General features: G+C 34.6%; 1 protein-coding gene across 1 annotated transcript; it reads left to right on the forward strand.

Moving 5' to 3' along the window:
* Positions 1–6517: 6517 nt before the first annotated feature.
* LOC145576271 (uncharacterized) lies at positions 6518–10339 on the forward strand. Its single transcript, XM_081634054.1, has 3 exons — positions 6518–6657; positions 7786–8006; positions 9895–10339. Exons 2-3 carry the CDS (start codon positions 7821–7823, stop codon positions 10078–10080), a joined length of 372 nt encoding a protein of 123 aa, XP_081490180.1. The 5' UTR covers positions 6518–6657; positions 7786–7820; the 3' UTR covers positions 10081–10339.
* Positions 10340–12063: the final 1724 nt, after the last annotated feature.

Genomic DNA, 12063 nt, shown 5'->3' on the forward strand with positions numbered 1-12063 from the left:
GAAACCGATCATACAATCTACACTTCAGGTGTAGTGATTTAAAGAAGACTTTGCAAGATCTATCTTAACGTATGCACGTAATATAATTATCACTATAATAAGTTGGCATGTAATTTTATAAAGTAAGTATCATTAGATGGATCAACTGATTATAATTTTATAATTTTGCCAACTTACTTCAATTCTTCCCCCTAAGTTGGTAAAATATATCAAATATTGGGGTAATTCTTCACCAATTTAAAATATATTTTCCTGTACAACAAATTTCATCTCATAGGATAATTATATATATTCAACAAATTTCTATCTCTTCTGGAGAATAATGAAATTTTGTTCTCTCTTCTAGAGATCAATATTAGGGGGATTATGAATTGTGCAGTTGTCTATTTTCTTATTCTCTTTCTTATGTGCTGACATATAATAGCTCCAATCAAGAGAATTGTTATACAAACATAAACTTTCTTGTAATTCCACTAGGTGGTGATCTTCGGATCACTAGAAACATTGATAGTATGATACTAGTTACTCAAAATTTTCACATATAACTTGTACGTGGTGAGCTTCTGGTCACCTAATATTTGTCAGCATATAAATTATTCTAGTGAACTTGAGGTCACCAATTATATTATCTCTTGAAAAACTCTTCTTTTAACACAAACTATTAAAAATCACAATCCAAATATAGCTCAATCTCAATGTTATGTCTTGCCATTCAAATTATTTCATATATTTAACATGAGAGGGCGTCAACACATTATTTCTTTCATATCAAATGAAACTTCAGGTTTCCATAACGGGGATTTATTAAACCCCGAATGGCCTAATTTTTAATTATCACATCCAATCATTTTTCCTTTAGTATTTAAATTATGGTCAGTTTTACAATACTGGTGATCACCTTATTAGAGATACTTTAATTTATGCATGACCATGAGTATTATGTGATATAAGTACATCAATGTGTTTCTTTCTACGATTGGCAAGACAATTAACTAATACTCTATTGATTGTAATCTTGATACATGCTAATCTTGTTGGACAACATTTTATACTCTTTTGGAGTACTTTATATAATCATAACATATGTTAATGTACTAAAAATGATCTCTTCAGAAGATCCATTAAAATGTGTCACTTTTTCAAACTTGTCATTGTCAATTATTGTTCATTTTCTCTTCCAAGAATTATTATTGTTGTAACCTTTTGGATTACCACACTTCAGGTGTGCTAGTTTCAATAGAAACTGATCGTGTCCTTCTAGGACATCAGCTTAATATGTACATTTATAGCTAGTATATAGGTAATGACATTTATTCATATACATCTTTAGAATGGTATCATTCTAAATATTTGATTATTATGTGGTCACCTCTATTAAATAAATTATTGATATTTATGCTAGTAAATATACCAAACTGACCATCAACATATTTAATTATTTTTGTGCAAGGATTACATAAAAACAATGGAATAAACACTACTTCCCCCTAATCCTTGCATATAGGGGTATAAAAATAGTCCAACACAATCTTTAAATTCCTTGCTCCTTTTAAGCCATAAATTCTTTTGCAATGCATGCATGTATCAAACAAAGCAAAGTTATTCTTTTCCTCTTGCCCAATTATATGAATCTTTATATTGAAAATTCTCAAAATTAAAGCATGGGTATAATGAATACATTTTTCAACTAAGAACCTCATAATATCATGCTTAATTTCTTTAACTCATTTTTTTTTTACTCAAATGAATATTATGTAGTCATGTTTGCAATTCTTATGAGCTTTTCCATGAATCAGAATCAATAAAGTGAATTAACATTCTTGTTATCCTTTTCCATCATACATCAATATCTCATTCACTTTGGGGAATGAGTAGAACTTAGTTATAAATATATATTTTTGAAAACCATACTTCATTATTTTACATATTTATCAAAAAGGTATCATATTCCATTCTACAAATTCATTCCACATATGATGAAGGATGAAGTTATAATAGAACAAAACAAAGCAAAATCACCATTATATATAGAAACAAACTTTATGATTAAGAATTCTGAGTTTGATAGGAGGACGGAAATGAACTATTCATAAGGTGAGTATGTTAATAGAAATTAAAGAGTATGAATATAATTAGCATGCACCTTCACCCCTTTTCAATAGATTAAATTAATAATTAGATTCGATCAACCATATCATAATATTGTATAGTGTTGCTTCGAGGAGATCAACAAAAACACACAAAAAAAAAGTGGTATTGAAGTCTAGTATATTACACAAGGCTACAATATATAACATATAAATGAAAGCATCTAAGATTACATATGCACAGGCAACATTGCCACAATCAACTTTTCTATAAGTTCAATAATTTATATAACCATAAAATTAACTATAAAGAGTATAGTACTTTAACAGTCTAACCATCAAGATAGCACACATAATAAATATATATGCAGTAAGTTGTACTTTAATTCATCAAAGTATGCTACCAATATGATAAACACCTATCATATATGATAAGATTTGGAATATGATATTTTATTATATCTTTGACAAAGCCATAATGCTTATGCAAGGCCTAAAAACAAACTTAGTCTAGGAATAAAAAGGAAATAATAATACAGTAGGATTTATGAAGGAAACTGATTCTGTGAGGTTTGCATTATCATCAAACATAATATATACAAGCTAAGAGTTAACAGAGGATCTCCTAACTAAATCCCTTATTAAGTGGGGTAATTATTGACTAAATTAAAGCCTAACTAATTGCTAGACTATTATAACTTTATAAGTATACAAAGAGTGAAGATATATACGGTAAATATAATACATATAAAATATACTCTGTATATGTTAAATATATATTCTAACAATTTAGAAAATTATACAAAACTGGGGAATTCACGAATATTTACTATATTCCTAATTACATTAATTAATTATATAGTGGTTAAGAATATATGTACTATACATATACACGTTTCAAAGCATCTATGTTGTTTGTAATTTTGCATGATAAAAGTTTCAATGCACAATATACCACTCCATCTGTTTATTATTTTAAGTAATTAATTTCAAAGGGGACTAATAAAGTGAAACGGGGAGAGTACTACTATTTCATATTTTGGGACTTGTATGTGTACTAATAAACTTTTGACAATAAACTAAGATCAAGCATCGGTTAATGATATACTATAATAATCTCACATCATGCTAGTCTCTAATTAATACTACGTATAATAGTGTTGAGCGCACATTCAAGAACGATATAGAATAATAATACTCAATTTAATCACACTTACCATGGTGATATAAAACTAGATCTATCCCTATTATATTGAAGGGGGAATGCAAATGGATCAGTCCCCTGAGGATATCATAAATAATAAATAATTATCATACATATTTTATGGGTCCTTATCTAACGTATCAAAAAGACCAAAATAAAATATGTCGCAAGTATATAAGTGAAATAATGAAGAAAAGAAAACTTGTATGCAGTGAAATTACAGTAATACAATATCCATGGTTATGCATATTCATAGATCTATTGGATTTAATTTGCTACTACTTCATCAGATCCAAAACCCCTAATCAAGACTACTATGATTACATAACAAATAAAATACTATTAATTGGTTTCACATATATGCGTTAAAAACAGCTAATCGATCAAAAATTCAATAGAAGTGAATTTTAATATGGAGTAAAATACAAGGAATAACCAATCAATCATGACATGACTAATTCGACACATCAAAAACAAGTACTCCGTAACATAACAGTACCAATTAATTGCTACTTAAATTTAAGAAGAAAAAGGGTAAATATAATACCGACCTTAATCATAGTACCATGGTGATTTCATTAGCTCAGTCGGCTAGGGTTTGGTGCTGATAACGTGTTATGAAATTAAAGAAAAAGAGGAGAAAGTATGGGACAGAATAGATCTATATCCTTATTCCTGGAGTATGTATATATATATATATATATATATATATATATATGATACAATTAGGGTTTCCTTATAGAATAATAAACCTAGTATATCTAATAAAGTATTCTAGAATTATCATAAAGGTATAATGGACATCCATTAAATACATATATTATATAACAATAATAATAATAATAAAAAACAACCACCACACCCTTCTCGGAAAACACCCCACCCCCACCCCACCCCCGCCGAATTATTGCCCCTCACCCCTGATAACCCTTCCCCCGTCGTCGGAATCCGGTGACCAACCCTCCCCCACCCTCGAAACCCACCCTTTCCCTCCCCCACCCTCTTGAAACCCTCCCACCCTAAACCCTAAACCGGAAAACACCCCATCCCAAAACCTCCACCCTCGAAATTGCCCCCCCTCCCTTCCCCCACCCCTAAAATCGAACCATCGGGAGGGGGTGAGTGCCGTTTTCCGACAGCGGGGGAGGGGTTTTCGGGGATGCGGGCCGATTTTCCGGCGGGGTGGGGTGGAGGTGGTGTGTTTTCCGGGATAAGGGGTGGGGGCTGAGTTGGTTTTTTTTTTTTTTTTTTTTTTTTTTTTTTTTTTTTGAATAAATCAGATTTAAAAAAAAACAATTAATTTTATTTTTGGGACCACTAAAATTCTGACAAGTGACAATTTCTTTTTTTTAAAAAAAGAGTTAACCTTATCTTCAGGTAATTGGTCATCTGGGATCTTTAAAAGAAGATGGGTATCAAAATTGGGATTTTTAAGGGATAATGCATAGTTGGGATTTTTCATAATAAACCGCCCAAAGTTGGGATTTATAAACTCAATTTTTCCTATATAATATTTCGGTTTACCCAGGTCATTTTTTGGCTTGAAATTCTCAATTTTATCCTAACCCATTTATTAGGTTTGGTTTGTGTCAACTCATTAAGTAAATCGGGTCGGAAATTTAACCCAAAACCACTATTTTCAGGTAGTGTTAGTTTTTAGCAGCCTAAGTATGTGGAAATGTAGGAAAAAAAAAGGTTGGAAGCAAAATTGATGGTTTTTAAAGAAGATTTGCCGTATTTCTAATTCCAAACACTTGTAGGGTTCACCTCTTCACTACTGACTATGCCTATTAAAAATCCATGATTTAGACGACTATAAAGACCCACCCTATTTATAACTACTCACCCCGTTTTGTAATAATCACAACAATTTGACTTTTGCACTATTTATATGTTTACTTTCACTTTTTTTATTTTTTTATTTTTTATTTTTTATCAATTTATAAAAAACATATATTGCCATGTAATATTATTTTGGATAAGTCTTATTGTATATTTCCTTGGAAAAATGTAATCTAATAATCCCACCTTTAGTCGGTGTTCCATAAACAATCGCATCTTTTGAAATTCCAGAAACAATCCCATCTTTAACATGGATCTTCCATTAACTATCCTTTTGACCTATTACGGGTTAAACCGATCAAACTTTTTATTTTTATTTATTTATTTATTTATTTTAATTCATCTCCTCCTACCTCCCTCCATGTTTACCACCTGAGCTGCCACCCAAACCACTACCTCCTCAACTCCTCACTCCTTACCGCCCACCAGTTTCCCAGCAACCCCCTAACACCCACGCACTCCTCCACCAGCAACCCCCTAACACCCACGCATTCCTCCACCAACCATGACTTCTTTTGCCGCGGCAAGTTCAATCCACCATCCCAACCATTTCCCCTGGCTGCAGTCCCCACCCCCGCCCTCACCTTAGCTGAAACCTGACCCCATTTGAAACCCTAATCCCCACATGAACTGAACATCATCACCCAAAATCGTATTTCGCGTGTGAAATTGTACGGTATGAATGAAATTGAATCAATCCAACTGCCATGATTGAGCTTAAACCACTGATGAAAGATGTTGAGGATCGTTGATGATGATGCGTGGTGATGATGAAGTGCACAACCAAGAAGAAAGACTCGTGGTGATGATGATGTGTGGTGATGATTGAATCAATCACTTGTCGATTAGGGTTGCCGGGGAAGAGATGATGCCTGAGTTGGGTTGCCGGGGAAGGGATGCGGCTGCGACAGTGATGTGGAGGGACGGGGATGACGCCTGAGTTTGGTTGCCGGGGAAGGGATGCAGCAGTGGGGGTTTTTTTTTTTTATTGGAAAAAAAAAGAATATACATATTAAACATCGACATGTGTCATAGAACCTAAGAAAATCGGTTACCAAAGCAATCCCACCGGTCAGGGGACGTTAATGGAAGATCCATGTTAAAGGTGAGATTGTTTCTGAAATTTCAAAAGGTGGGATTGTTTATGGAAGACCGACTAAAGGTGGGATTATTAAATTACATTTTTCCTATTTCCTTTAGGTCAAGCTTTTATACTTATTAAAAATATCTAATTAAAAATATTAATGGTCAAAATTGTGTATCATCATGTATGCCAGTCAAAATGTTGTAATTATTATGAAACGGAAGGACTGAGAGAGTAGTGCCTTATAAAGACCCGTTTAACGATTCACTTTATTAATTGGACTGATCTGACCCATTTATAACTAGGGCGGGTCAGGGCTTTTAATGGGGCTCCTAACCCATTGAATTGCTCTAATTCTACCACCTCCTCTTTCTCTCAGTTCTCCATTGAAGCGCACTTGACGTTCTCCATCCAGGCGCCTTCTAATACCAGCTTCTGAGGTAAGTTGTTGTTTCTTATTGTAATCATCATATCAATTTCACAATTTAGGGTTTAATTTAATTTTATTGTCAGTGTAGTAAGTTTAGGGTTCGAAAACCTGAACTATTGGTTCTAATTAAAGTATGAAAGATCATAACCAGCTATTATGTTGTTAGAAAACAAAATTATGAGCGTAATTGATAATTGAATCAAATATCGTTAATTTATTTGATAATTGAATCAAATTTGGTTGCTAATGTATTGCAGAACCCTTTAATGTTAGTATTGAACTATGAAATCGGACCTAATCTCCCTCATTTACACAGTATTATCAATTGAATTAAGAATGTAGGGTTTTGTAGCTGTTGACGCGGTTGCGATATCATGTTCTGTGTATAATGAGCTGATTCTGCGTATTTTAGATATTCAATTGGCATTTCTGAGGTGTTTATTCTTTTGAATCAATGCTATAAATGGTTTCATTGCTAGCCACTCGTAGTCGAGGTGGTGTGAACCTTTTTTAGCTTAAACCCCGTGATTAGGTTTTTGAGGTGTTCTCTTTTGCTTGGCGATTTTCCGGTGTTTTTGGCACTGCTTTATTTTGACTGTCTAAACTTAGTCATAGGAGCTCAATTAGTTGCTCTCTAGTGATCATTCAGCTAGCTAATTTTCTGCATTTCATTGTTCATTACGTAATAATAGTGACTAAATTCTTAGCTCGTCGCTGATGGCTACTAAGGCTCCTGATGCAGCTTAGGGTACATCACAATTAATTAGGCGAAGTAGCCCTGCTTTCTTTCCAATTAATATACTACCTCTATTTTATATTATTTGCAACCTTTGGATAATTTATATCTCATAAATAGTACCCAAAAGTTGTAATTAATATGAAACAGAGGTAGTACATGTTAAGCATTCTCTATCTTCACCATGTGATTGTTTAGAGCTGCTCATGTCTGCTGCTGTTGTTGCTTGTTGGTTTTGTTGTGCTGTTGGTACTGCTGTTGTATGCTTGTGATTTTTGTCGTTGCTGAAGCCTTTTGCTGTTGAAACAGGCTGCTTTTTTCACTGGTGTAATTTCGTTGGTGTTCCTGCAATAATTGTTTTTTCGTTGTGATAATAAAATAAGCTGCTTGTTCTGCAAACAGAGTAAAATCATCTCCGTTGCTCGAGAGGAACAAAAATGAACAAGAAGAAGATATTCAAACTAGCAAAGGGTTTTAGAGGCAGAGCAAAGAATTGCATAAGAATAGCTAGAGAGAGAGTGGAGAAGGCGCTTCAGTACTCTTATAGGGATCGCCGCAACAAGAAGCGTGATATGCGCTCTCTTTGGATTGAACGCATCAATGCTGGTGCACGACAACATGGCGTAAGTACTGCTTGTCTTCAATTTTTATTTGATTACAAAGTTTGATTATATATCTATGCTTGTATAAATGATTTGAAATTGTAGCCTGTGTGAACTTGAGAGTATTATTTTGATATCACTACCTAAGTTCCAAAAATTCTTGGGGTTTAAAAATTTTGAAAGGTTCAAGGTTTGTTCTTTATCAGTTATATTGGTTAATGAGCTTAAAAACAGTAACCTAAGATGTAAATTGAAATTATTCTTATGGAACTGTTGTTCTATCTTTGAAATTTGTTAATTATTGAGTTTTAACTTTAGGAAGTCATGGTCTGAGTTGTGTTAAATCATCTTGGGTTCTGATCTTCTCTGAAGAATTATAGCGTGTGTAAAAAACTAAAAACAATTGCTACTATTTCTTCTGCTAATTTTCTGAAATTTCAATAAACTTTTACTTTAGAAAATCCTATGACCTGTGGAGGAACACAAATAGTTTGGTTTCGACTAAATTTGTATTGCCTGCTGCTTGATTTTGCTACTGAATGGTGTGGTCTAACAATTAACTAGGGTAGATAGTGCTGTGTACATGTTAGTTGTGTTTATCCAACATCTTGGGAAGCTTTTATTTTGGTTTTGTACTGATGAGCAGTATTTCCTATAAGTGAAGCATTCTATTGCTCAACGATCTTTGTTGTGTCCTCATAAACAACATTGTAGATGAATTTTTTGCAGAAAAATTTACTAGGGTTGAAGGACACTTTCCCACACCAATAGATTATTTTCTTGAATGAATCTGGATCTTCTATCTTTTTTCTGGGAGAAAAGTGTGAAATTGTTCCTAAACGAATGTCCTTAAGTTAATGGTGATAGATTAAGGATGTTCCACTGGTTGTGTAAGCTAACCCAGAGAGATGAATTACATAATATTGTAATAAGAGATATGGCGCCACAACCTCTATTAAAGATTGTAAGGTAATCAAGGGAAATCAAATCTTTGCATCAAACAACCCCAGGCACTAGAGTACTAGATGGTGTTCACATTCTACAGAAAGAGCCTTATGTTGGATGTGATTGTCATGTTTTTCTTTATCAATTTTGTGTGGAGCTCCCGTCCTAATGTCCTATATCTAGAATAAAATTTGGAGTGATGTTCATCTTGGTGAGATAATGAGTTTTTGTTGAGGCTAACTTTGCTGCGATTTTGGAGACTGGATTTGGCTAAATTTTGCTATATAATGCCAGTCCTTTTGCCGTGTCACAATTACAGGCATCAATTATTCCAGTTGGTTTTGCTTGCACAAAGCTGTTTTAGGAAATCAAGATAATGGCTGGAAGTTGTAGTAACACAGATCTGGAGTTAGTACTTTTTTGGAAGAGGAGAGGGGAGAGAGAGGGGGGGGGGGGGGAATCTACAAATCTACAATGAGTGCAACCACAAGTAGCTATTAGGTAGATCTGTATATTATCTTTAAAAAAAGTGTTTTATTTAGTGTTTAACGGACTGAAGCGAAAGAAACACTGTTTTCCAACATTTGGATTATAATGAACTCAAATAGAAAAGGCTCAACAAATAGTCTTGGTCTCTCTTTCATTGAAGTGTGAAGCAACCATTGCGTCTGGGTCTCTCTTTCATTGACATATGAAGCAATCAATGCATACTGGTTTAAGGATCAGTTGGAAACCACCTCTTTGTTATGGTATTTTTGACCTCTTTGGCCATGCCAAAATTAGGAGCATCTATAGAGACATTGTAGTACATGTATTTTTGTTTTGGAGTGCTGTCAATGTGTAGGAACACATTTAGTTTTACTCTTTCACTGTGATGATATTGATGTATACATTGTTAGAATTGTCATCTGAGATGTCTTAAAGTATTCTACATCAGTATATATTCCTATTGTTTTGGCTACAGGTAAACTATGGTAACTTCATGTGTGGGCTGATGAAGGAAAACATACAGCTAAACAGGAAGGTCTTGTCAGAACTGGCCATGCACGAGCCCTATAGCTTCAAGGCTCTGGTGGATGTATCACGCAATGCTAATCCAAAAAACAAAATAGTAGAACCTAAGAAGGTTGGCCTTGCTTCTGTTCTGTGATGGATGGTTTTTGAAGTCTCCTTGATTGTTTGTTTCACCTTCTGGAATCTGGAGCAACATTTCGTCGAAATGTTAGGATGGCTGGAGCACCATCATTACTGCAACAAAATTTCGTCTAAATTTTTTCTTCGTTCTGTCTATCCTGGAATTAAGACAAAATACACATTTCTCTGGGTAGTTTATTTTAGGTATTATTCAGTGTGTAAGAAAACAAACCATCTTAATTATAATAATTGGACTTTTACTCTTTTGTGACAAATTGGCAATGGTTATCATACCAAGAGTTCAACGCTTGAGAATAGAGTGGGAAGTTATGTAAATTCCTACTCCCAAATCTGAAGTATGGTAACCGCACTTGCTTAACTTTTCAAAACTATATTAGAAGAATCCACCTGATGTACACAAACACAAAACCACCTACCCAAGAATATGCATTGTGAATTTTGTGATTATATAGCAGACCTCACTTTTTTCTGCAAGCAGATGGATTTATACTTGAGAGCCAAAGTTCTTGGCACTATTGCTAGAAGAGCAACTCGCCGCCTTTGTGATTTTGCCTTCAACGAGGACTACAATGATGGCAGCAGCGGCCACAACAATATGATAATGGTAGAGAAGGATATCACTGACTTTGTTTTACCTAAGCAACCAGTTCCGTACTCTGATAATCTGATCAGTGCATGTATAAGCAAAATGACAAATATAGCTTCGAGTTCAAAAGTGATGGTTGAGATATTCTCTATAGGGGTTATGTATTACATTTAAAGTAACGAAAAGGAAATTTTCACTTTTGCTACCAGCAAAACACATGTATTTCACTTTTGTTAACAGGGAAAATTTAAATTTTATTTTACTACCATACAAAAACAAGTTTGTTAAAAATTGCTACCACTTAACACTTTCAGTTAGTAATTCCGTTAGTGAGATCTAGCCACCATCACTATCACTCTTCGGCCACCACTCCCTCCTTAGTCACCCTAACTACCTCCATCAGCCACCCAAAAATAAAAATTAAAAAATTAAAAAAAATTTATATAAAAAAAAAAACCTAACCACCCTTAAAAAATCCCAGCTCCTCCCGTCAGCCACTCTCTCCCCTGCCGGCGGCCGGCACCCAAAGCTGCGGCCAGCGCCGGCGACCCAATCCCACTCCCTTTCCCACACCAACACAGCCCAACCCCTTCCCTTTTCCCCTTCTTGCTGACCGACCCTAACCCCGAGCCGGAAACCACCTCCCACTCCATTCGCCCCACTAGAATCACCCCACTAGAATTGCCCCCCTCTCCCCGTTCCCACCATTGGAATCGACCCGCCCTCCCCTTCCCCTACCCTTTTTGGCCACCCCTAACCCTAAACCACCACACCGAAACCACCCTAAACGGATTTTAGGGTTTATGGTGGTTTCGGTGTAATGGTTGGGGTCGAGGCAGCAAGAAGGGGAAAAGGGAGGGGGGGGATGAGCTGCGTAGGTGGGGGAAAGGGAGTGGGGTGGGATCGCCGGCACCGGCAGAGGGGAAGGTGGCTACGAGAGGGGCTGGGCTTTTTAACGGGTGGCTGGTTTTTTTTTTTTTTTTTTAATAAACTTCACGGAACCCTAATGGATTATGTTAAGTGATAGTAAATTTTAACAAACTTGTTTTTGTATGGTAGTAAAATAAAATTAAAATTTTCCCCGGTAGCAAAAGTGAAATACATGTGTTTTGCTAGTAGCAAAAGTGAAATTTGCTAATGAAAATGATACTCTCTCCATTTCATAATATTAGTCCTATACTCCTATAGTAATCAATCACATATAATAAGAAAAGAAAAGAAGAATATTTGCAATCTAACATAAAAGTACAAAATAATTCATAATTAGTTTACCTTATTAAAGTTTTTATTTATTTATTTATTTATTTTTTATTTTTTTTGGGGAAAGCATAAGTCATAATTGCACAATTCAAAGTATGAGATTTTCTTAATTAGAGTCATGTCATCAATTCA

The sequence above is a fragment of the Chenopodium album genome, chromosome 13 (genome assembly GCF_948465745.1).
Source record: "Chenopodium album chromosome 13, dcCheAlbu1.1, whole genome shotgun sequence".
NCBI classification, from domain to species: Eukaryota; Viridiplantae; Streptophyta; class Magnoliopsida; order Caryophyllales; family Amaranthaceae; genus Chenopodium; species Chenopodium album.

What these genes read in the sequence shown, in the direction of transcription:
- LOC145576271 (XM_081634054.1), top strand. Translation starts at nt 7,821, where the DNA reads ATGAACAAGAAGAAGATATTCAAACTAGCAAAGGGTTTTAGAGGCAGA. An exon ending in CTGGTGCACGACAACATGGC is followed by an intron (nt 8,007 to 9,894) that starts GTAAGTACTGCT and finishes TTTTGGCTACAG; the next exon opens with GTAAACTATGGTAACTTCAT.